General features: G+C 42.9%; 1 protein-coding gene across 9 annotated transcripts in view; it reads left to right on the top strand.

The window, feature by feature from the left end:
* The window catches only part of LOC132398269 (sodium- and chloride-dependent neutral and basic amino acid transporter B(0+)-like), a 169,419-nt gene extending 155,703 nt beyond the window's left edge, over positions 1-13,716 (top strand). The window contains exons 15-16 of one of the 9 annotated variants that reach the window (XM_059977429.1): positions 3,151-3,312; positions 11,228-13,710. In XM_059977429.1, coding sequence (XP_059833412.1) covers positions 3,151-3,285 — 135 coding nt within the window. In that variant the 3' untranslated portion in view covers positions 3,286-3,312; positions 11,228-13,710. Of the gene's footprint in view, positions 1-2,240; positions 3,060-3,150 lie in introns of those variants that run through there. The other 8 variants (XM_059977435.1, XM_059977434.1, XM_059977433.1 and 5 more) reach the window with 8 other exon arrangements.
* The last annotated feature ends 13,530 nt before the right edge of the window (positions 13,717-27,246 follow it).

Below are 27,246 nucleotides of genomic sequence, written 5' to 3' on the forward strand. Positions count from 1 at the left end.
CACAAAGTAGTGGACAGAAGAGCTTTGGCCAAGAAAGCCCATCCAACTAGAGTTCAGGGAGCAGTCACTGAACAATTCTGTCTTCAGAGTTTCCCATTCTCCAGCCAAAAGGTGGCAGAGATGTTCCTCATGCTTCAGCCTCAGCTGAGCCTGCTCCCTCCTCTGTCTGACCACAGTCACCAAGCTCACTCTGGTTTATTGAGTTCATCTGCCGGTGTGCATCCCAGGAGTGACAGAGGCTCTCTAACCAAGAGGTGGATCACATGCAGGTGTTTCGGTAGCCATCAGCAGAACGTGACGTTGACAAAGGAGGGAAGTTCTCAGTGATGGAGGGAGAATTGACCGCTCTCAATCACATTAACATCTCCAAAGCCAAATGTGGAACAACACCAGAAGCAGAAAAGCTCTGTCTGTCTCCATCTGCTGCTCGTGCGCACTCCCAGCAGATCCTTCCAGATGAGTTTGCCTCAGGGTCATCTCATGAAGTATACTTCAGTTGTATGAGTTAGTCAGGACATGGAGTTACACTTTATATAAGGTCAAATCTTGATTAAATCTCACCAAGGTTTTGAAGAAGTCACCGATAGTCAAAATATCACAAGTCTTAGAGACCCTGGGTATGAGAATCTCAATCACCCCGACAACCTGGGTATGAGGATCTCAATCACCCGGACACCCTGGGTATGAGGATCTCAATCACCCTGACACCTTGGGTGGGAGAATCTCAATCACCCGGACACCCTGGGTATGAGGATCTCAATCACCCGGACACCCTGGGTATGAGGATCTCAATCACCCTGACACCCTGGGTATGAGGATCTCAATCACCCGGACACCCTGGGTATGAGAATCTCAATCACCCGGACACCCTGGGCATGAGAATCTCAATCACCCCGACACCCTGGGCATGAGGATCTCAATCACCCGGACACCCTGGGTATGAGAATCTCAATCACCCGGACACCCTGGGTATGAGGATCTCAATCACCCCGACACCCTGGGCATGAGAATCTCAATCACCCTGACACCCTGGGCATGAGAATCTCAATCACCCCGACACCCTGGGTATGAGGATCTCAATCACCCCGACACCCTGGGTATGAGAATCTCAATCACCCGGACACCCTGGGTATGAGGATCTCAATCACCCTGACACCCTGGGTATGAGGATCTCAATCACCCGGACACCCTGGGTATGAGAACTTCAATCACCCCGACACCTTGGGTGGGAGAATCTCAATCACCCGGACACCCTGGGTATGAGGATCTCAATCACCCGGACACCCTGGGTATGAGGATCTCAATCACCCGGACACCCTGGGCATGAGAATCTCAATCACCCCGACACCCTGGGTATGAGGATCTCAATCACCCCGACACCCTGGGCATGAGAATCTCAATCACCCTGACACCCTGGGTATGAGAATCTCAATCACCCTGACACCCTGGGTATGAGGATCTCAATCACCCCGACACCCTGGGCATGAGAATCTCAATCACTCCGACATCCTGGGTGGGAGAATCTCAATCACCCGGACACCCTGGGTATGAGGATCTCAATTACCCAGACACACTGGGCATGAGAATCTCAATCACCCCGACACCCTGGGTATGAAGGTTCTCACGTACCCTGATCCCCATGGTATGTAGAATCCAAACCACTCTGCTAGTCAGAAAGGGATAGGTGGGAATGTGAGAGTATAACAAAATGGGCTTAGTATGAGATAGGTGTTTGATGATTGTAGCAAACTCAATGGGCTGAAGGCCTGGTTCAGTATTGCATGCCTCTATGGTTTCTATTCTGTAACATTTCTCTAATTCTGTGGAGAGCTATTAATCAGAGGAAAGATGAATTAGCTGGTAGAGAAATGTGATCTGGATGCCCTAGTTTTGGCAAAGTGCATGTTACTAATTTCATTTGACATCATCTATTGCAATACTTTGAGCAGTAATAAGATAAAATAAAACTTTATTTATCCTGAAGGACATTATTGTTGTAAGGTTACTCAATCAGAAATATATACTTTAAAATACAAAATGTAAGCATTGATGTATTAAAAATACAAAATGTGCATTTAAAAGGAATAGTGCAAAATACAGATGAAACCATACAGTTATATAGTTAAGGAGAAGGAGTTGTAGAGCCTTATAGCCACAGGGAGAAAGGATCTGCTGTGGCATTCAGTGATGCACCTTGGTGGAATCAGTCCATTACTAAAGGTGCTTCTCTGTTTATCCAGTATGTCGTGGAGGGAGTGAGGGGGATTGTCCATAATGCTGCATAGCTTCTGTAGCATCCTCCACTCGGACACAACCACCAGGGAATCCAGTTCCACAACCAGCCTTCCTGATGAGCTTATCGATCTTCCTTCATCAGCTGCTCTCACCCTGCTGCCCCAGCAGACTACTGCTTAGAATAGTACTGCAGATGTTGAATGACTGGAGCCTCCTCAGGAGATACAGCCAGCTCTGTCCCTTCTTATACGGAGCCCCAGTATTTTTAGTCCAGTCCAGTTTATTATCCAGGTGAGTTTCCAGTTATTTGTAGCCCCAGATGACTTCCATATCTGTTCCCTTGATGGAGATGGGAACACAGGGTGCCCTCACCTTGCTGAAGTCCACCACTAACTGCTTTGTCTCAGTGATGTTGAGCTGCAGGTGATTCAGCCCACAACACTCAACAATCTTCAATTGATTAGTGCCTTCTCTGCCTGTGTATTGCCTGGTTCAACCTTGGAGTCATTTACTACAGACCATGCTGACCATCGAGCACATTTTTTAAAAAGTTCTTTACAATCCTATCAATTTCCTGGGTTTTGCCACTCACCTACACATTAGTGACAATTTACAGAGCCCAATTATCTTACCGATCTACTAGTCTTTGGGGTGTGTTAAGACACTGGACCATTCCGAGTAAAGTCAGAGTTAGAGGGAGAACATGCAAATTCCACATAATTAGCACTGGATTGAACCCAGGTGGTCGCAACTTCACCGGCTGTGTGCTGTGTGAAGTTGCAGTTTAAACTTGGGAGTGTAATATTTCAGAAGGATAATTAAATCTAATTAGAATTGTGGGCTTTATCTTGTTAGGAATTAATGTTGAGAAACCATCAAATAAAAATAGGAAACTTTTCACTTTCCTTTCCACAGAAAGTTGCTGCTGCTTGTTCCTCAGCTCCTGACTGGGGTCCATACTTGGAACAACACAGAGGAGAAAGATATAGGAACAAGCCTGGTTCTGCAGAAGTTCCTAACCAAATGCAACTTCTTACAACTAGAAGATGAACATTTGAGGAAATTTCATTTAATTTTGTAAGCAATGGTTTTGAAGATCTTTAACTCATCTGTAAATTCAGCAAGAGATCAAGACTGCCAGCCCCTCATTGGAATACATATAAAGATTGAGATTAGCTTTATTTGTCACATGTACATCAAAAGATACAGTGAAATTTGTTATTTGTGTCAAATCAAATCAGCAAGGATTGAAAGTGTCACCGTGCTTGTGGCACCGACATAATATGCCCACAACTCTCTCACACTGCAGAGCTAATAGGACTTGATGTTTCAATCCCTCTGGCACTCTTGATGTTGGCAGTGGAGTTGGAGTGGTGACAAGGAGGGGAGGTGCCTCATCACGTCATCAGGTGGGCACCTTTCTTCTTTGACGTTTCATTGATAAGCCCACAACATTTCCAGAGTACTCAACCGTGCTACCTGGCATCCCAGATACACCCCCCTCAGTTCCATACCCTTCATCTTGCAGCCCAGTTGTTGTCTTTCCTTTTAATCCAAATCCAATTACTGCTTTCTGCTGCTGCATTTGACAAGGACTTGATTGCTTGTTGGAGTGAATAACCCCTCACCCCTATCTTCTTCAATAGACTGGTCGTAGATGTAGCCACGAATCCCCTGCATCACACTTCTACAGGGAAAATCTTGGTCTTCCAGCCATTCTGGGCAGCTTCAGTTGCCAGTTCAGAGTACTTGGTCTTTTTCCTCTCATAAGCATCTTCAACACCATCTTCCTATGGTACTGTCAATTCTACAATATATGCCAGCTTGGCTGACGTGGACCACAGAACTATGTCTGGCCAGAGTATTGTAGCCGCAATACCTGGGGGAAACACAAGCTTTTTTTCCCAAGTCCACGTCCATTTTCCAATCCCGAGCAACCTGCAGAAGCATGTGTGCTGATCACTCTTTCGAGCTTTTCCACTTTGTTAATGAGGATTTGATACACTGTTAAAGGCCACATGAGTCTTGGGAGTATACCGAACTGGAAGCACCATAGGTTGAGTTTTCCTGGCAGCCAGGTCTGTTAATGCGAGCTATGTACATGATGGTTTCCTTTTTGAGTTGTTTAAACTGCTTGGTGTCCTTGAGCTTAGTATCATACCATTGGCCCAAGCACTGACATTTCTGACACAGTTGGGACAGGTGTTCTGTCAATATGAAATCTTTGATCCATATCTTGACCTTTGACAATGGAGATGCTTCTGTGCTTGCTGGGCTTGATCTTCATCCTCGCCCATGTGATGTTTTGATGAAGCTTTTCCAGAAGTCTCTTGGTGCAGGGGACAGTTGTCATCAGTATTGTTATATCATCCATATAGGCTCGTATCGGTGGTAACCATTGACCAAGCTGTAGCCGTTTTCCTCCCACAACCTATTTTGAGGCTCTGATAATGAGCTCCATTGCGATAGTGAAGGCCAATGGGGAGATGGTGCATCCAGCCATGATGCCTACTTCCAGTGGTTGCCAAGCTGTGGTGAAGTCTGATGTTGTGAGACAAACTTGCAGATCCTGGAAGTAGTGTTTTACCAGATTTGTTGTTGTTGCAGGCACCTGCAAGAATTCAAAAGCAGTCCACAGCAGGGAATGAGGAACTGATCCACAGGGTAATACAGTGGTGTTTGGAAGTTTGTGACCCCTGTAGAGTTCTGCAGAAGTATGACCTAAAATGTGATCAGATATTTACGCAGTCCTAAAACTAGATAAAGAGAACTCAATTAAATAAATAACACAAAAAATTACACTTGTTCATTTATTTATTGAGAAAAATGATCCAATATTACACGTGTTTGTTGGAAAGAGTATGCAAAACTTTGCTTTCAGTAACTGGTGTGACCCCTTGTACAACAATAACTTCAACCAAACATTTCAGTCCTGCACATTGGATTGGAGGAATTTTAGGGCATTCCTCCTTACAAAACTGCTTCAACACTGCGATGTTGGTGAGCTTCCTTGCATAAACTCCTTCCACAAAACTTCTATAGGATTAAGGTCAGGACTTTGACTCAGCTATTCCAAAACATGAAATTTATTCTTTTTAAACCATTCTGTTGTTGTCTTTTGGATCATTGTCCTGTTGCATTATTGAACTTCTATTAAGCTTCAGGTGATGGACAACTACCCTGGCATTCTCCTGTAAAATGCCCTGTTACAATTTTAAATTCATTGTTCCCTCAATGATTACAAGCTGTCCAGGCCCTGAGGCAGCCAAGCAGCCCCAAACCTTCCACCATGCTTCACAGTTCACTGTTGGGATGAGGGTTTGGTATTGATGTGTAGTGTCCTTTTTCCTCCAAACATAGCAATGTGCATTTTTGCCAAAAAGTTCAATTTTTGTCTCATCACTCCACAGAACATTGTCTCAGAAGTGCTGTGGAACATCCAGATGGTCTTTTTCAAACTTGAGATGTGCAGCAATGCATTTTTTTGCTGGAGAGCAGTGATGTTTTCCTTGGTTTCCTTCCATCACCACCATTCTTGTTCAATGTTTTTCTTTTGGTAAACACATGAACAGAGACTTTAGCAAGTTCAAGTGATTTTTGCAGGTCTTTTGGATTCTTTTTCACCTCCTTCAGCATTGCAAGTTGTGCTCTTTGTGTGAACTTTGCAGGATGCCCACTACTGGGGAGATTAGCAATAGTACTGAATATCCTCCATTTGTAGACAATTACTCTTACTATGGACTGCTGAACACTCAAGTCTTTAGAAATGTTTTTGTAGCCATTTCCAGCTTGACGTATCTCTATAATTCTTCTTCTAAGGTCCTCTGAAAGTTGTTTTGATTGAAGCATGGAGTACATAAAAAAAAATCTTCCTTGAGAAGAGCAAGCTCTGTCAGTAACCTGACTTTGTGTGTCTTTTTTATAGAGCAGAGCACTCCTACAACCCACACCTCCAATCTTATCTCATTGATTGGAACACCTGACTCCAAATAGCTTTAGAAGAAGGTACAGTATTACCCCAGAGATTCACATAGTTTTTCCAACATGTAATATTGGATCATTTTTCTCAATACAAAATGAACAAAAATAATGTTTTTGTGTTATTTAATGTGGTTATCTTTATCTAGTTTCAGGACTTCAGTGAAGATCTGATCATATTTTAGGTCATACTTATGCAAAAAAGGGATAATTCCACAGGAGTCACAAACTTTCTAGCACTCTGTCTTTTGGAATGTGAGGGGAGATCAGGACACCCAGAGGAAACTTACGCGGTCACAAGGAGAACATACAAACTCCTTGCAGACAGCAGCAGGAATCAAACACTGATCTTACTGCTGGCACGTAACCATGACATCACCATGCTGCAAATGTCACTCCACTCCTTAAGAAGGACTGGAGACCAAAGACAGGAAATTGCAGACCAGCCTGACTTCAGTGGTTGGTGAAATGTTGGAGTCTATTATTAAGATTGAGGTTTCAGTGTACGTGGAGGCACATGGTAAAATAAACCAAAAACAGCATTGTTTCCTCAAGGGGAAATATTGTCTGACAAATCTGTTAGAATTATTTAAGGAAATAATAGGCAGAACAGCCAAAGGAGAGTTTGTGAATGTTGATTACTTGGATTTGCAAAGGTGCTACACCTGAGGCTACTTAACAAGATTAGAGCTTATGATATTGAAAGAAAAGTTCTTGCATGGATTGAAGATTGGATGACTGACAGGAGGCAAAGAGTGGGAATACGGGGGTCCTTTTCTGGTTGGTTGCCAGTGTCTAGTGGTGTTCCACTCGAATTAGTGTTTGGACCAATTTTTTTCACATTATATGTCAATGATTTGGATGATGGAATTGATGGCTTGGCTGATAATACAAAGATGGGTGAAGGGGCAAGTAGTGTTGAGAAAGCAAGGAGTCTGCAGAAGGACTTGCAGAAGATAGAATAGGAGATTGGATAAAGAAATTGCAGATGGATTACAGAGCAGCAGGGTGTTCTGACATTCACTTCATAGAAAGAATAAAGGTGTTGACTATTCTCCAAACAGATTTATAGCATTGCAGCTAATAGCATTGCTCAGTCAACTTGCACAGCACAATGGATGGAAGTGCTTGCTTCTATGGCATGAGGAATTAATGTTTCAATGCAGAACATTCAAACACAAAGAAAAACATAATGCAAGAGAATGAGATAGTGCATTAAACTATCAAACACTTGACACACTCACTCAGACACTCAGAAAGGAATGCGGACTAGTTGAAACCCTTGCGATGATCCTGCTCAGCTTCGTGATGTTGTTGTGTCCAAAGTAACTCAACCCAACACTGTACTCTCATCTGCCCACTGACAGGGATGTGCAGTGATGGCCCAAGTGCAGAGGGAGAGACATTGAAGCAGACTGAACAGTTCACTGAGTTTCAATAAGAATTGTGCGAAACAAAAGGAAAATAAAAGTTCAGTTAACTAAGACTCTCAAACTAAAATCTAAGGCAGACATTGCGGCTCAGAAGCAGTACATAAATTTTGCTCCTTTACAGTGTCAATCTATACTGTAGCCTTTTTTCCTGGAATGAGGACTGAAATAAGCAGGGAGCATATAAGACTGAAATGAAAGGAAGGGAGTTAAATACCATCACAATGAAACACTAATTGGTTGGAACATGTATACCTACGAGTGTAATTTCTGACCCTGCTCAGCTTCCCTCCTGCCCTCTGGTGCTGCAACAGAATAGACCATGGACCATCAACCAAGCAGTGTGGGGAGGGGGAGGGAGGAAGTCACCGGCTTGGGCTGGAAAACATGGGTTAATCTTCATAGGCCCTGTCTGTAGGAGGCTCTATTGATAGCCTTCTCCGCTTTGAATGGTACCATGAGGCGTGGGGCCAACTTGCAGTTCTCAACCTTCGAAGGAAGATCTCTTGATGCCAGCCAGACTTTCTGTCCTGCCTTCGGAGGCCTCAACTGTTAGTGGAGCAGGTTGGCCTGCTGGGCATTTTATTCCTATATGTACAGTGGAGAAGAACTGACCCACCCCCACATGCATTTGTAGCATTGGACCAACTGCTCAGCAACTTCCACGTCAATCTCTTAGTCAGGGAAGAGTGAAGGCTGAAATTATTTTGGGCATTCAAAGGGGGATATGTGGGTAGAGACTGATAGGAAGCTATTGTGGGCAATCAGTTGGGAGCTCCAGCTCATGTGTTTGGAAGAAACATGCAGTGCAGAATATTCTCCAGTTCCTGAATCACTCCCTCAATGGACTGGGACCATATACCTGCTGAAAGGCTGGCTGTGACTCCTAAAAGAGAAGGGAAGCCTTCCAAAAATGGGACATGAACTGAGGTCCTCAATCAGACACTATGTCCTGAGTGGAAGCTGTGCAGCCTGAACATGTGGTGAACAGTTACAACAACTGACGCGAGTTTGGGGTGACCAATGAAGTGGGCTGCTTTGGAGAACTCGTTTACAACTACCAGAATGTTCATGTTCCCATCAGACAGAAGCAGACTCGTGATGAAATCCATTGAGAGATGAGTCTTGGCCAGTGAGACACAGGCAGTGGGCAGAGCAGACCAGCAGGGCATTGATGTGAGCTACTGTTCTGGTCACAGGTGGGACAGGCAGAGACAAAGTTCTGGACATCCTGGGACATGGCCACCAAAATCATCTCTTTATGAATTCCAGTGTCTGCTGAATCTGTGTATAGCCAACCAGACAGGAAGAGTGAACCACTTCAATGCACTGGGGCACAGAGTGGCAGGGGCAAACAGGGGGTTGGGATATCCCCCACCTGAGCCTGTTGGATAGCTGTCACTTCTGCTTCTATTCCCCAAATCAATGGAGCAGTAATGCATGAGAGAGGAAGGATGGGCTCTGGATTGTCATTGTCCTTGGAGATGTCAAACTGGCAGGAGAGAGCATTAGCCTTAGTATGCTTGCAGCCAGGAGGGTGAAATGAAAGTGAGTGAAGTAAAGAACCCAACAGGCTTGACGACATTTGAGTCTCTTGGCGTGACAAATGTAGGAGAGAATCTTGAGGCCTATCAAACCAAAAAAAGGGTGGTCTTCTCCTTGCAGCCAGTGTCGCCATGCTCCCAGGGCCTCCTTGACAGCCAGGAGTTCTCAGTTCCAAAAATTGTAGTTGCACTCTGCAGGAGTCAAGTGACAGGAAAGAAAAGCACAGAGTTGCAACTGATAAAGTGAAGAGTGCAGGGAGAGTAATGCTGACACCACATGCATTAACTTCAATGATGAATGAACAGGATGAGTTTGGGTGTCGCAGCACTGGGGCAGTGGTGGTAGACCATTGATGGTTCCGGCCAGTCTGTGACTGACTGTACTTTACACAGGTCCAGTTGAACACTGGAAGGGGTGAAATGTAGCCAACATATGACACCTGCTACTTGTGGAACTCACACATCTTTGGCTTGGCATAAAGTTTGTTCTCGAGGAGCCATCTGAGAACCCTCTGGACCTGCTGGATGTATTGTTGGGGAGAGTGGGAACAGATAAGGATGTTGCCCAACTACACAAAAACTAATTGATTCTACAAGCCCCAGAATACATTATTGACCAGAACCTGAAAAGCAGCAGAGGCGCTGGGCAGACCAAATGGTATCACAAGATACTCGTAGTGGCCAGTGGAGGTGTTGGATGCTATCTTCCACTCATCCCATTATTGGATGTGAATCAAGTTGTAAGCATTGCACAAATCTACCTCAGAGAATACGGTTGCTCTGTGGAGATGTTCGAATGCTAAGCGTAGCAGGGGAAGATGGTAGTGGTTCTTCACCATGATGTTGTCGAAGGGCCAGTAATCAATGCAGAAACAGAGCTTGCCATCCTTCTTGTTCATATAAAAGAAGCCCATTCCTACTGGTAAGGCTGATAAACCCGAAGGCCAATGCCAATGTACTCTTTCATGGACACCATTTCAGGATGAGAGAGGGAAAAGTGCCAGCCCAGGGATGACTAGTACTGGGGGGACAAAGTCAATGGCACAGTTGTATGGCTGGTGTTGAGGCAGGGAAGTAGCCTTCTTCTTCCTGAAAACTACAAGAAGGTCAGAATTTTCAACTAGAACACCAGACAGGTCCACACTAGCAATTGGTACAGGAGGGGATATGATAAAAGGAGCTTGAGCTGGACCCAGATAGGGAGAGAGGCATACCAATTCCTATTCTTGGAGTGCCTTTAGAGACAAATTAATCCATGAGATAGCCAAGAAGGGCCAAGCACCAGTGGCAGTTCAGGTGAATCAAAAAGATAGACAGAGAGATGTTCTCTATGATGGCCTTTTAGCAGAAGTTGGAACTGTTATGTGGAAAGGTGGATCTTACTTTTGCCTGGAGGCCAGCTATCCAGAGTCTTGACATTGATATTTTCTCTCAATTCCTGAGTTGGAATTCTCCATCTTCGAGCCAGAGATATATCCATGAGGTTCCCAGCTGCCCCAGAGTCAATAAACGGGTCTGAACCTGCACAACAAGGAAGCAGAGAGCATTGCACAATTAGGAGCAGATGCTTGCAGAGATAATTGACCCACCAGAATTCCCCTTCTTGCTGATGGGCATCTCTTTTACTGGGCACTTGGGACATGATACCCTGAAATGTCCTGGAGAGCCACAGTAAAGGCAGGAACCTGTTCTCCAAAACTAATCTCATTCCTCATGAGATAGCTACAGGCACCTGACCTGCGTAAGCTCCTCGGCGGACTCTGTGCTGGGTGATGAGAGAGAGAGTGAAGACAGACTGTGATCTAAAGAGTAGTGAGCTTGGGGCATTCCACACAGTTGCCTAATTGTCAATTTAAATGTCCAAATTAATCAGGTCATCCAAGCTGTCCTGCTTGTCCGCTCTGTGATCTCGTACTGGACTCTTGCTCTCAACCCATGCTAGGAAACAGTGATGTGGGATCTCTCATTTTGCCCTGTCTCAATCGCAAGCACACAGAACTTTACTGCAGAGTCCCTCACTGTCCCTTTTCCTTGGCGCAGGTCCAGGAGTCATTGGACAACCTCACAGGCCAGTACTGCAAGATCAGACGTTCTCTTGAACTCGACTACAAAATGCTGGAATGCAGGAGAACGTTATTCTCATGGGGGGTTGAACAGGCTGCGTGAGGATCCATCTAAGTCTTAAGTCATAAACTAGTTTACACAGTGAGTCTCTCAGATGCTAAGAGATTCGCCATGTCGGCTAGTTTACACGCTTCATCACCAAACCGACCTGGTTGAGCTTGGAAGTTCAGTTCATACTGGGTAATACATTTCCTGCAGCTGCTGGGGTCACTGGAGTATCTGCTTGGTGAAGGAGTTCTCCGTTCTGATCTGGTCTGGACACTGACACAGTAGTGGCTGAGGCTGGTGAGACTGTTAAAGAGGAGGATGTAGGAGATGCTGGGAAGGGCACTGTCCTGGCTGAAGGCTGATGAACTCTCATTGTGAGAGCAGCTGCCACCCTATTCCAGCTGTCTATGGTGAGTTGCCAAACTGTCATTGTGAGGGTTGACACCTTCCTGCTTGAACTGGACTTGCCATCCTGAGAGTAGTTGTCACACTGCATGGGGCTCTTCTGCTAACCCAGACCCTACTGACATTAATGTCAACACAAACTTTAGTTTGGGCTGGGCTTGTCATTCTGCAAGTAGCTGTTGGATTGCATAAATCACCTCTGCTAAGCCAGAATCCACTGACTTCAACTTCTTTCCTACCTGACCAACAAACATTAGGGACTTGATCAGCTATTCTCTCTCTGCTAGATCCATTTTGGTGTTCAACTATTGATGACAAAGATGCGTGGTGATGGCCCAAGTACACAGAGAGACAGAGAAAGAGACAGAAGTGCACTGAATTTTAGTAAAGATTGTGCAGAAATAAAGGAAAATAAAAATGCTATGCTGATAGGGCTATTAGCTAAACTCTCAGACTGAAAGCTAACACTAACACTGCCACTTGAAAGCAATAACTTAGTGCTAAGTTCTGCTCCTGTACAGTGCCAATCTGAACTGTAGCCTTCTTTTCCTGGAATGAGGACTGAGATAAGCAAGGAGCACATCCATCACTGTGCTTTGGTCAAGACCTGACAAAACTGAAACAAAAGCAAGGGTGTTAGATACAATTGTGATGAAATACAAATTGACTGGAACGTGCATACTCATAAGCGTGACTGACACCTGTTAGGGCATCCAAACTCAGAATCAGAATCAGCTTTATCATCACTGGCATGTGACGTGAAATTTGTTAACTTAGCAGCAGCAGTTCAATGCAGTACATAATCTAGAAGAGAGAAAAAAAATAAACTAAAATAATAATAATAAATAAACAAGTAAATCAAATATGCAAAAAACAGAAATACTGTATATTAAAAAAGTGAGGTAGTGTCCAAGCATTCAATGCCCATTTAGGAATCAGGTGTGTGTGCCTTCAGGCTTCTGTACCTCCTACCTGATGGTAACAGTGAGAAAAGGGCATGCCCTGGGTGCTGGAGGCCCTTGATAATGGACGCTGCCTTTCTGGGACACTGCTCCCTAAAGATTTCCTGGGTACTTTGTAGGCTAATACCCAAAATGGAGCTGACTCAGAATGTAGCCCCTCCATGCCAGACAGCGATGCAGCCTGTCAGAATGCTCTCCACGGTGCAACTAAAGAAGTTTTTGAGTGTATTTGTTGACATGCCAAATCTCTTCAAACTCCTAATGAAATATAGCTGCTGTCTTGTCTTCTTTATAATTACATCAATATGTTAATCTTTGACCCTAATCTTTCTCCCAAATTATAAGTATATAAAGTCTCTGTTTCCACCTTTGTTTCAAGAAGAAAGTTTCAAAGTCTTATTATCTTCCAAGCGAAAAAACTTCACCTGCCTTAAATGGGGACTCTATCATTAAGCAATGACCTCTATTTCTAGATATTCCCAAAGAGAAGCAGCTTCTCCATATCCAACCTGTTGAAGCCCTTTGAAATCTTAAGCTTCAATTAAGCCATCTCTCAGTTTTGTAATATCCAGTGGATATGAGCCTAGCTTGTCAAATTAATTCCTCAAAAGACATCTGCCTATTCCAGATATCAGTCCTATAAAATTTTCCTGAAGTACCTGGAAAATATTAATATCCTTCCTCAAAAGGGTACTGAGCATCAAACCCCTGTGGCAAAATCATATTGCTGCATATTCAGTAGTAGAAATACAAAGTGGCAGTTAAGTGTCTCATTCAGTCTGTGTATATGAGTTTTCATTTCCGGACCTTGCGTTTCTTCCATGATCACAACATGCAAATCCTTCTATTCAGTATTACATTTCTGGTGAGCTGATGTGAACAACTTCCTTCTGATATAGTCTGTGCCCTCTCACCACCAATGATCCAGTGTTCTAGCTGCTGTGTTACAGGAAAACTACTTCTGGGAGAGGAAGGAGAAAGCATTATCTGATTTTGTATTACAACAATGGGTGTATGCTATAAAATAATTAATGAAGATCCTGAAACTTGGATATCATTGCTGCTGCATTCCATGCCTCTGCTTCAGGGTTTGTCTGTGTTCATTGTCACCACATGTTATTAGCCCTCATTAGTCCAAGTCGCTGAGAGGGGCTGCAAAGTTTGATAGTGTGGCAAAGAAGGTAAATGCTATGCTTGCATTTATTAATCAAGATACTGAGTTCAGAGTTGCAAAGTTAGGTTTCAGCTTTCCAAGATAGTTAGGCTGCATCTGGAGTATAGCTTTCAATTGGATTGTCCCATTATAGGAACAATGTGGAGGATGCAGATGAAGTTCACCAAGATGCTGCCTGGGATAGAGGGCATGTGATTGAAGGAAAGTTTGGACAAACTTGGGGCTGTTTTCTCTGGAGTGACATAAACTGAGGGGAGATTTGATAGAAGTTTACAACGTGATGAGATTCATAAGAAGAACAGACAGCCAACATCTTTTTCTCCCCAAGACTCAAAATGTCTAAAACAAAGGGGCATATATTTAAGAAGAGAGGGAATAGGTTCAAAAGCAGTGTGCAGGGCATGATTTTTAAAACTGTGAGTGTTGGGTGCCTGAAATGTACTTCCAGGATGTTAGTGAAGGAAAATATAATGGAGGTGTTGAAGAGACTCATGAAAGTGCAGAGAAAGCATGAGTATGGACATTGTGTTGGCAGAAGGGATTGGTTAGGCTTTTAATTGCTAGATGAACTAACTTGGCACAACATCATGGACCAAAGGGCTCATAAGGAACTGGCAGAGTAGACCTAAAGTGCTCTTTCAGAATCATCATCCAGTGTGTGTCTTCGGGTTCCTGTACCTCCTCCCTGATGGTAGTAATAAGGGGGGGCATGTTCAGATGGTGGAGTTCCTTCATTATGGATGTTGGCTTTAGACACCACCTTTTGAAGACGTCCTCTATGGTGGGCAGGGCTGTCCCCGCAAGGGAGAAACCTTCAGCAGCCCCTTGCAACCCTGTGAATTTTAAATTCCATACCAGACTGTGATGCAATCATACAGAACACTTTCCAATGTGCATCTATAGAAATTTGCAAATCTTTGGTGATATAACAAACCCTCAAACTTAAAGCGAAGAAAAGCCGCTGCCCTGTCTTCTCCATGATTTTATTAATCTATTGGGCCCTGACTGATAGTCAGAGATACTAACATCCAGGAACTTAATGCTGTTCACCCTTCCTTTCTTTCTTTTCCAATCTTTTTATTATTATTATTATTAATATCAACATAATAAGATTAATACATAGATAATGAGATTACAAACATACAAATTTAAGCTGAACATGAAAGGATACATAAGCAATAGTTACAATATAAATGAGTCTTCACAAATCATGAACGATACAAATAACATATAAACAAAGCAAAACTAGGTATATCATAATATATTAAAAAAAGAAGAGAAAAAGAAAAATATTATGCTAGAAAAACTAATCTAACAATCTAATAACTAATAAAGAGAAAAAAGAAAAAAGAAAATAAAGGAAAAAAAATAATGATGAAAAAAAAATGGGCTGTTTATAATATCTAACAAAAATACAAAATCATCAGTGTCGTCAATTCCGATCCTCACAACATATGTAAAATCAAAACTGGAAAAACAAATAGATTTGGAACAGGGTCTCATTACATCATATGAAAATATTGAATAAATGGTCTCCATATCTTTTCAAATTTAATAGAAGGGTCAAATACAACACTTCTAATTTTCTCTAAATTTAGACATAACGTAGTTTGAGAAAGCCAATGAAATACGGCAGGGGGATTAATTTCTTTCCAATTCAACAAAATAGATCTTCTGGCCATTAATGTAAGAAATGCAATCATTCGACAAGCAGAAGAAGATAAATGGATTGAGTCCATCATTGGTAAACCAAAAATTGCAGTAACAGGATGAGGCTGTAAATCAATGTTCAATACTGTGGAAATAATATCAAAAATGTCTTTCCAATATTTTTTCAAAACTGGACAAGACCAAAACATATGAGTTTAAGACGCTATCTCAGAATGACATCTGTCACAAATAGGAATGTATATAGGAATAAAAATGAGCCAATTTATCCTTGGACATATGAGCCCTATGCACAAATTTAAACTGTATTAATGAATGTTTAGCTCATATAGATGATAAATTGACTAATTGAAGAATTTTATCCCAATTCTCAATAGGGATAGTAAGGTTAAGTTCTCTTTCCCAATCATTTTTAATCTTATAGAAGGCTCTGAATGTATCTTCATAATTATATTGTAGAGTTTTGATATTACCCCTTTCTGAGAAGGATTTAGTTCTAGCAAATTCTCCAAAATACCCGAAGACTCAAGATTTGGAAAGGTAGAAAGTACAGTATTTAAGAAATTTCTAATCTGTAAATATCTAAAAAAATGAAATCTAGGCAAATTATATTTATTAGATAATTGTTCAAAAGACATAAAACAATTATCCAAAAATAAATCGGAAAATCGTAGTAATTCTTTAGTCTTCCAAGCTGAATAAGCTTGGTCTATAATAGAAGGATAAAAAAAATTGGATACAATAGGAATATTTAAAACAAACTGATTGAGCCCAAAAAAATTCCGAAATTGAAACCATATACGTAAAGTATGTTTAACTATTAGATTGTCAATTTGTTTCTGCAATTTAGAAAGAGCAAAGGGAAGAGAAGACCCTAAAATAGAACTCAATGAAAATCCTTGTACAGATTTAGTTTCCAGGTTCACCCAATGAAGGCTAAAAGACAAATTCCAATCCTTTAACCAACATATCAAATATTGGATATTAACTGCCCAATAGTAAAATCTAAAATTAGGCAATGCCATTCCACCTTCCTTCCTTGCCTTCTGTAAATATTTTTTACCTAATCTAGAATTTTTATTCTGCCATATATATGAGGAAATTTTTGAATCAACATTAGCAAAAAAGATTTCAGAATAAAAATTGGTACCGCTTGAAATATATATAAGAACTTGGGTAAAATAATCATCTTACTAGCACTAATCTGACCTGTCAGAGATAAAGATAACGGTGAACTTTTAGTGAACAAACATTTAATCTGATCGATTAAGGGTAAAAAATTAACCTTAAGTAAGTCCTTATAATTTTTTGTGATTTTAATCCCTAAGTATATAAAAGAGTCCTTAACTAATTTAAAAGGTTAATTTCCCATAAATTGGAACCTGTCTATTTAAAGGAAACAATTCACTCTTATTAAGATTTAATTTATACCTGGAAAAATTACTAAATTGAGCCAACAATGATATAACTGCAGGAATGGATTTCTCAGGATCAGAAATAAATAATAATAAATCATCTGCATATAATGATAACTTATGTATATCCGTCCCATGAGTAATGCCAAAAATGTTAGGTGATTCTCTATTAGCAATTGCCAAGGGTTCTAAAGCAATATCAAATAATAATGGACTAAGAGGACAGCTTTGTCTAGTACCCCGAAATAAACGAAAAAGGGAGATCGTTGATTGTTAGTAAAAACCGAGGCTACTGGAGTATGATATATCAGTTTAATCCAGGAAATGAATGTTGGACTAAAATTGAACTTCTCAAGCACAGTAAATAAGTATGACCATTCAACACAATCAAATGTTTTCTCCGCATCTAATGAAATGACACATTCTGAGGTGCTATGTGAAGGAGTATAAACAATATTCAATAATCTCCGAACATTGAAAAAAGAATAGTGATTTTTAATAAAACCCATTTGATCTTCCGAGATAATTTGAGGTAATACCTTCTCCAGCCTGGATGCCAGTAACTTGGAAAAGATCTTGGAATCTACATTCAATAAGGATATTGGTCTATAGGATGCACAGTCAGTAGGGTCTTTATCTTTTTTCAATATTAAAGAAATGGAAGCTCTATAAAAAGATTGTGGCAGTTTACCCAATCTAATTGCTTCTTCAAAAACCCTGCATAACCAAGGAGAAAGAGTAAAGGAAAAACACTTAAAAAATTCTACTGTATACCCATCTGAACCTGGAGCTTTCCCAGAATTCATTGAGGAAATAATCCCTTTAATTTCTGCGTCCGTAAGAGAAGTATCTAATATTGAAAGATCATCTGATGATAATTTTGGAAAATTCAATTTTCCAAGAAAATCATACATGATATTATAATCATGAGGGAATTCAGAATGATACAGGGAGGTATAAAAATCTTGAAAAGATTTGTTTATCTCATCATGGTTAACTGTCAATTCACCATTCTGCTGACGAATCTTAATAATTTGGCATTTAACCAAAGCGTTCTTCAATTGATTAGCTAACAGTTCACCCGATTTATCACTATGTATATAAAAATCACATCTGGTTTTCATTAATTGATTTCCAATCGAAGATATAAATAATAAACTATGTTCCATTTGAAGTTCAACCCTTTGTTTGTAAAGCTCCTTACTAGGAACAGTCGAATATTTCTTGTCAATCTCTTTAATTTTATCAACCAATAAAAGAGTTTCTTTCTTAATGTGTTTTCTCAAACCAATGGAATAGGAGATAATCTGTCCACGTATAAATGCTTTAAAAGTGTCCCAAAGTGTTCCGCAAGAAATATCATCTGTGGAATTAGTTGAAAAAAAGAAATGGATCTGTTCCTTCATAAATTTAATGAAATCCGGATCTTGCAGTAAGGTAGAATCAAATCGCCATTGTCCAGCACTAGACGCTGTATCCATAAATTTAATAGAAAGTTTTAATGGAGCATGGTCAGAGATGGCTAAAATATCATAATTACAACCAATTACCGATGGAATAAAACAAGAGTTAATAAAAAAAATAATCAATTCTCGAGTAAGAATGATAAACATGTGAGAAAAATGAAAACTCTTTGTCCTTAGAATGCTGAAATCAAATATCAAAAATTCCATTATCAGTCAAAAAAGAATTAATATAAGTGGCCAACCTTTTAGGTAAAGTCTGAGTAGATATAGATCTGTCCAACAAAGGATTTAAACAACAATTAAAGTCACCACACATTATTAACCTATATTCATTTAGATTAGGTAGAGAAGTAAATAAGAACTTATAAAAATCAGGATAATCCACATTTGGAGCATAAACATTAACCATAGCAACTTTTTTGTTAAAAAGTAACCCAGTAATGAACAAAAATCTACCATTCAGATCCGAAATAATATTGTGTTGGACAAATGCAATAGAGGAGTCAATAAAAATTAAAACTCCCTTTACGTTCGCATTCAAATTTGAATGGTACTGTTGATCCCTCCAAAACCTAAAAAAACATTGATTGTCCTCTTTCCTCACGAGTTTCTTTTACAAAAATAATATGTGCATTCAGTCTTTGGAATACTTTGGAAATCTTTTTCCATTTAATCGGATGATTTAAGCCATTAGTATTCCAAGAGACAAAATTAATGGTCTGAGCCATATTTCTGAAATCAACCCATTGGTAGATAAAGGGTTAACCAAATTATGAACTCATGCACCCAGAAGAGGAACAAAAATAAGCGGGGGACCTGGAAGTGACGACATCACAGACATTTTAGTAGTTTAAAATCAGCCCAAATGAAAAAACTAAAATAAACTGATAAAAAAGAACAACAGATTTAGAAAAAAAAACATCCCCCACCCACGAAGAGAAAGCTCCTCCCAAGCCTGGAGAAGGCTGGGAAAAAAAGGAATGAAACTAGATCTACCCCCATATCAGCAGAAGGCAATGCTGTATATAAAGGAAAAAACATATCCACCCAAACTCGAAAAAAAATAATGATCACTATACAAAAACAAACTTCTTAATATAATTGCTAGTAAAGAAAAACCAAAAAGAATATAATCACTAGTAACTTATAAATTGGGTTAAAACCCAAACAAACCAAAAAACTTTAAAATGAATTAAGAAATGCATTATAGGAAGAAGACGAGAGAAAAAAAATGGCGAAATCAAAAAAAAGCAAAAAAAATTTTAGAGAAGAAACCGCCATCTTAGTAAAAAATATTCACCTTCGAAGGATTAATAATAATGACCAAAGATAAAGTACAATGGTTAAAGTAAGTAAAATAAAAAGATCAGTACGTCGAAAAAAAGCTTTAATTAGAATATAAAATATAGAATAAACCTACACCAATAGCCAGAAACAAAATCTGGTTTTGGAAACAAAAACTGTTTTGTAATGATCAAAATCATTCATTTATTAAAAACGAGAGTCAAGCAGTAGAATAATGCTCATCCAGAAAGCTTCGAGCTTCAGATGTGGAGAGAAAAATACGACGTGGTGCATTCGGAGGTGAGATTCTGAGCTTCGCAGGGTATAAGAGCTAAGGTTTTAGATTTTTCTCATAACATTTGGACATCAGAGGTTTAAAAAGAAGCCTTACCTTCATTACTTCTGGGCTAAAATCCTCCACTAATCAAAAGTCAAATTCTTGGAATTTGCCCATCCCTAAATGCCGAGCCACATGAATAAGTTGCTCTTTGACATGCACTTAATGAAATCAAACAATTACAACCGGTGGTTTAGATGAAGAACTTGGTGATCAGCACATAATTCTGTGGGCGCAATCAAGTAACGGAGAACTGTCTGGGAATACAGAAGGGAATGCATCCTTTAAAAGTTGAGCAAAATACTTCGAGGGGTCTCCTTGTTCAATACCTTCCGGGAGACCAAGTATGCGTAAGTTCTGTCTTCTGGACCGATTCTCAAAGTCGACACTCTTGGCTTTAAGTGTTTCCACCTCTTTAATCGTCAAAGATAATTTCTGCCCAGTTTTTCGATTATCGTCTCGCTTCCGAGCGTCCTCTTGCAAAGTTGCGATAAGAGCTTGCTGCTGGTTAACTACTGAATCAGTCTTATCCATATAATCTTGAAAAGCCTTTATATCTTGTTTGAAAAATTGTCATTGTTCTTCAAATTTTTCATTTAAAATCTCCAATAACATTTCATAAGTCAATTCAGTGCGCTTAGGATCGGTCTTTTTTTTCTTTCCGTTCCCGTTAGAATCTTAACCAGGTTCTCGCCCTTTAGATCTAAGAGCCATTTCTGTACTCATTTCTTCAAAATTCACAATAGACTCTTAAAGATAAGTCCAAAAAAGTAGCAAGAATCTTTTGGTGTAGGTAAAAGTAAGTTAAATAAGGGTGATCATAGGATAAAAAAAGTAAAGGTTATGGAGCGAATCTGAAACAGTGCTCACTCCATGAGCGTCTCCTGCTGACCTCTGTTCACCCTTCCTAAACTGACCCCACAATGTGGACTGATGCATGTTCTCCTGAATTCTCCTTCCTGAAGTTCACAAGCAGTTCTCTGGTCTTGCTGACATGGTGAGTAGGCTTGTTGTTTCAACACCTCTCAACTAGTCTGCTTTTCTCACTTCTGTATACCTCCTCATCTCCATCTGAGATTCAACCAATAACAGTTGTATCAGTTGTGAATTTATAGATGGCATTGGAGATGTGTTCAGCCGCGCAGCCATTAGTGTAAGAAGGAGTGGAACAGTGGTCGAAGCAGACATCCTTGATGTGTATTTGTGCTGTCTGTCATTGAGAAGCAGATGTTACCACTGATCGGTACTGACTATGGTCTCCTGGTGAGAAAGCTAAACATTCAGCTGCAGGAAGTGGTGCAGAAACACATGTTTAGAAGTTTAGTGGTTAATATGGAGGGGCTGATGGTATTGAAGGCCAAGACACAATCAATAAATAGTAGCCTGACTTGCACTAGATGGTCACTTTATTAAGTTTCTCCTGTACCTGATGAAGTGCCCACTGTGTGTATGGTCATGTTCTTTTCCTTCTGTAGCCCATCCACTTCAAGGTCCAATGCGTTGGGCATTCAGAGTTGAAATGCCCAAGAGTTACTGTTGCCTTGAGTTACTATGAGTTACTGTTGCCTTCCTGTCAGCTTGAATCATTCTGGTAATTCACCTTTGACCTCTGTCATTGGGGCACCATGGTAGTGTAGCAGTGTCAGGGTTCCAGATTAATTTCTATCATTCTCTGTAAGGAGTCACCGTACACGCTCCCTGCGTAAGGAGTCACCATATGCGCGCCCTGCGTAAGGAGTCAGCGTACACGTTCCCTGTGGAATGTTCATGCTCCCTGTGTAAGTTGTCACTGTACGCACTCCCTGGGGAATGTTCACGCTCCCTGTGTAAGGGGTCACTGTACGCACTCCCTGTGTAAGGAGTCACTGTACGCACTCCCTGTGTAAGGAGACACTGTTTGTGCTCCCTGTGTAAGGAGTCACTGTACGCACTCCCTGTGGAATGTACACACTCCCTGTGTAAGGAGTCACTGTTCGTGCTCCCTGTGTAAGGAGCCACTGTACACACTCCCTGTGTAAGGAGTCACTGTACGCACTCCCTGTGTAAGGAGTCACTGTTCGTGCTCCCTGTGTAAGGAGCCACTGTACGCGCTCCCTGCTAAAAGTACATGCTCCCTGTGTAAGGAGTCACTGTACACACTCCCTGCGGAATGTACATGCTCCCTGTGTAAGGAGTCACTGTACACGCTCCCTGTGTAAGGAGACACTGTTCATGCTCCCTGTGCAAGGAGACACTGTACGCGCTCCCTGTGCAAGGAGACACTGTACACACTCTCTGTGTAAGGAGACACTGTACACAATCTCTGTGTAAGGAGATACTGTACGTGCTCCCTGTGTAAGGAGTCACTGTACCCGCTCCCTGTGTAAGGATTCACTGTTCGTGCTCCCTGTGTAAGGAGACACTGTACACACTCCCTGTGTAAGGAGACACTGTACCTGCTCCCTGTGTAAGGAGTCACTGTACACACTCCCTGTGTAAGGAGTCACTGTACCTGCTCCCTGTGTAAGGAGCCACTGTACACACTCCCTGTGTAAGGAGTCACTGTACGTGCTCCCTGTGTAAGGAGACACTGTACACACTCCCTGTGTAAGGAGACACTGTACCTGCTCTCTGTGTAAGGAGTCACTGTTTGTGCTCCCTGTGTAAGGAGTCATTGTTCATGCTCCCTGTGTAAGGAGTCACTGTACGTGCTCCCTGTGTAAGGAGACACTGTACACACTCCCTGTGTAAGGAGTCACTGTACGTGCTCCCTGTGTAAGGAGACACTGTACACACTCCCTGTGTAAGGAGTCACTGTACCCGCTCCCTGTGTAAGGAGTCACTGTACCTGCTCCCTGTGTAAGGAGACACTGTACACACTCCCTGTGTAAGGAGACACTGTACCTGCTCCCTGTGTAAGGAGTCACTGTTTGTGCTCCCTGTGTAAGGAGACACTGTACACACTCCCTGTGTAAGGAGTCACTGTTTGTGCTCCCTGTGTAAGGAGACACTGTACCTGCTCCCTGTGTAAGGAGTCACTGTTTGTGCTCCCTGTGTAAGGAGTCACTGTACCTGCTCCCTGTGTAAGGAGTCATTGTTCATGCTCCCTGTGTAAGGAGACACTGTACACACTCTCTGTGTAAGGAGTCACTGTACCTGCTCCCTGTGTAAGGAGTCACTGTACGTGCTCCCTGTGTAAGGAGACACTGTACACACTCCCTGTGTAAGGAGTCACTGTACCTGCTCCCTGTGTAAGGAGTCACTGTACACACTCCCTGTGTAAGGAGTCACTGTACCTGCTCCCTGTGTAAGGAGCCACTGTACACACTCCCTGTGTAAGGAGTCACTGTACGTGCTCCCTGTGTAAGGAGACACTGTACACACTCCCTGTGTAAGGAGACACTGTACCTGCTCTCTGTGTAAGGAGTCACTGTTTGTGCTCCCTGTGTAAGGAGTCACTGTTCATGCTCCCTGTGTAAGGAGTCACTGTACGTGCTCCCTGTGTAAGGAGACACTGTACACACTCCCTGTGTAAGGAGTCACTGTACGTGCTCCCTGTGTAAGGAGACACTGTACACACTCCCTGTGTAAGGAGTCACTGTACCCGCTCCCTGTGTAAGGAGTCACTGTACCTGCTCCCTGTGTAAGGAGACACTGTACACACTCCCTGTGTAAGGAGACACTGTACCTGCTCCCTGTGTAAGGAGTCACTGTTTGTGCTCCCTGTGTAAGGAGACACTGTACACACTCCCTGTGTAAGGAGTCACTGTACCTGCTCCCTGTGTAAGGAGACACTGTACACACTCCCTGTGTAAGGAGTCACTGTTTGTGCTCCCTGTGTAAGGAGACACTGTACCTGCTCCCTGTGTAAGGAGTCACTGTTTGTGCTCCCTGTGTAAGGAGTCACTGTACCTGCTCCCTGTGTAAGGAGTCATTGTTCATGCTCCCTGTGTAAGGAGACACTGTACGTGCTCCCTGTGTAAGGAGACACTGTACACACTCCCTGTGTAAGGAGACACTGTTCGTGCTCCCTGTGTAAGGAGTCACTGTACCCGCTCCCTGTGTAAGGAGTCACTGTACCTGCTCCCTGTGTAAGGAGTCACTGTACCTGCTCCCTGTGTAAGGAGACACTGTACACACTCTCTGTGTAAGGAGTCACTGTACCTGCTCCCTGTGTAAGGAGTCACTGTACGTGCTCCCTGTGTAAGGAGACACTGTACACACTCCCTGTGTAAGGAGTCACTGTACCTGCTCCCTGTGTAAGGAGTCACTGTACACACTCCCTGTGTAAGGAGTCACTGTACCTGCTCCCTGTGTAAGGAGCCACTGTACACACTCCCTGTGTAAGGAGTCACTGTACGTGCTCCCTGTGTAAGGAGACACTGTACACACTCCCTGTGTAAGGAGACACTGTACCTGCTCTCTGTGTAAGGAGTCACTGTTTGTGCTCCCTGTGTAAGGAGTCACTGTTCATGCTCCCTGTGTAAGGAGTCACTGTACGTGCTCCCTGTGTAAGGAGACACTGTACACACTCCCTGTGTAAGGAGTCACTGTACGTGCTCCCTGTGTAAGGAGACACTGTACACACTCCCTGTGTAAGGAGTCACTGTACCCGCTCCCTGTGTAAGGAGTCACTGTACCTGCTCCCTGTGTAAGGAGACACTGTACACACTCCCTGTGTAAGGAGACACTGTACCTGCTCCCTGTGTAAGGAGTCACTGTTTGTGCTCCCTGTGTAAGGAGACACTGTACACACTCCCTGTGTAAGGAGTCACTGTACCTGCTCCCTGTGTAAGGAGACACTGTACACACTCCCTGTGTAAGGAGTCACTGTTTGTGCTCCCTGTGTAAGGAGACACTGTACCTGCTCCCTGTGTAAGGAGTCACTGTTTGTGCTCCCTGTGTAAGGAGTCACTGTACCTGCTCCCTGTGTAAGGAGTCATTGTTCATGCTCCCTGTGTAAGGAGACACTGTACGTGCTCCCTGTGTAAGGAGACACTGTACACACTCCCTGTGTAAGGAGACACTGTTCGTGCTCCCTGTGTAAGGAGTCACTGTACCCGCTCCCTGTGTAAGGAGTCACTGTACCTGCTCCCTGTGTAAGGAGTCACTGTACCTGCTCCCTGTGTAAGGAGACACTGTACACACTCTCTGTGTAAGGAGTCACTGTACCTGCTCCCTGTGTAAGGAGTCACTGTACGTGCTCCCTGTGTAAGGAGACACTGTACACACACCCTGTGTAAGGAGTCACTGTACCTGCTCCCTGTGTAAGGAGACACTGTACACACTCCCTGTGTAAGGAGACTCTGTTCATGCTCCCTGTGTAAGGAGACACTGTACCTGCTCCCTGTGTAAGGAGTCACTGTTTGTGCTCCCTGTGTAAGGAGACACTGTACACACTCCCTGTGTAAGGAGTCACTGTACCTGCTCCCTGTGTAAGGAGTCACTGTACCTGCTCCCTGTGTAAGGAGTCACTGTACACACTCTCTGTGTAAGGAGACACTGTACACACTCCCTGTGTAAGGAGTCACTGTACACACTCCCTGTGTAAGGAGACACTGTACACACTCCCTGTGTAAGGAGTCACTGTACCTGCTCCCTGTGTAAGGATTCACTGTTCGTGCTCCCTGTGTAAGGAGTCACTGTACACACTCCCTGTGTAAGGAGTCACTGTACCTGCTCCCTGTGTAAGGAGACACTGTACACACTCCCTGTGTAAGGATTCACTGTTCATGCTCCCTGTGTAAGGAGTCACTGTACCTGCTCCCTGTGTAAGGAGACACTGTACACACTCACTGTGTAAGGAGTCACTGTTTGTGCTCCCTGTGTAAGGAGTCACTGTACCTGCTCCCTGTGTAAGGAGACACTGTACACACTCTCTGTGTAAGGAGTCACTGTACACACTCCCTGTGTAAGGAGTCACTGTACCTGCTCCCTGTGTAAGGAGTCACTGTTCGTGCTCCCTGTGTAAGGAGTCACTGTACACACTCCCTGTGTAAGGAGTCACTGTACCTGCTCCCTGTGTAAGGAGACACTGTACCTGCTCCCTGTGTAAGGATTCACTGTTCGTGCTCCCTGTGTAAGGAGCCACTGTACACACTCCCTGTGTAAGGAGTCACTGTACGCGCTCCCTGTGTAAGCAGCCACTGTACACACTCCCTGTGTAAGGAGTCACTGTACACACTCCCTGTGTAAGGATTCACTGTTCGTGCTCCCTGTGTAAGGAGTCACTGTACCCGCTCCCTGTGTAAGGAGTCACTGTACGTGCTCCCTGTGTAAGGAGTCACGGTACCCGCTCCCTGTGTAAGGAGTCACTGTTCGTGCTCCCTGTGTAAGGAGTCACTGTACCTGCTCCCTGTGTAAGGATTCACTGTTTGTGCTCCCTGTGTAAGGAGCCACTGTACGTGCTCCCTGTGTAAGGAGTCACTGTACACGCTCCCTGTACAAGGATTCACTGTTCGTGCTCCCTGTGTAAGGAGCCACTGTACACACTCCCTGTGTAAGGATTCACTGTTCGTGCTCCCTGTGTAAGGAGACACTGTACACACTCCCTGTGTAAGGATTCACTGTTCGTGCTCCCTGTGTAAGGAGACACTGTACACACTCCCTGTGTAAGGATTCACTGTTCGTGCTCCCTGTGTAAGGAGTCACTGTACACACTCCCTGTGTAAGGATTCACTGTTCGTGCTCCCTGTGTAAGGAGTCACTGTACACACTCCCTGTGTAAGGATTCACTGTTCGTGCTCCCTGTGTAAGGAGCCACTGTACGTGCTCCCTGTGTAAGGAGCCACTGTACGTGCTCCCTGTGTAAGGAGTCACTGTACACACTCCCTGTGTAAGGATTCACTGTTTGTGCTCCCTGTGTAAGGAGTCACTGTACGCACTCCCTGTGTAAGGAGTCACTGTACACACTCTCTGTGTAAGGATTCACTGTTCGTGCTCCCTGTGTAAGGAGACACTGTTTGTGCTCCCTGTGTAAGGAGTCACTGTTTGTGCTCCCTGTGTAAGGAGTCACTGTACCTGCTCCCTGTGTAAGGAGTCACTGTACCTGCTCCCTGTGTAAGGATTCACTGTTCGTGCTCCCTGTGTAAGGAGTCACTGTACCTGCTCCCTGTGTAAGGAGTCACTGTACCTGCTCCCTGTGTAAGGAGTCACTGTACACACTCCCTGTGTAAGGAGTCACTGTACCCGCTCCCTGTGTAAGGAGTCACTGTACCTGCTCCCTGTGTAAGGAGTCACTGTACGTGCTCCCTGTGT

Source organism: Hypanus sabinus, chromosome 8 (genome assembly GCF_030144855.1).
Source record: "Hypanus sabinus isolate sHypSab1 chromosome 8, sHypSab1.hap1, whole genome shotgun sequence".
NCBI lineage: Eukaryota > Metazoa > Chordata > Chondrichthyes > Myliobatiformes > Dasyatidae > Hypanus > Hypanus sabinus.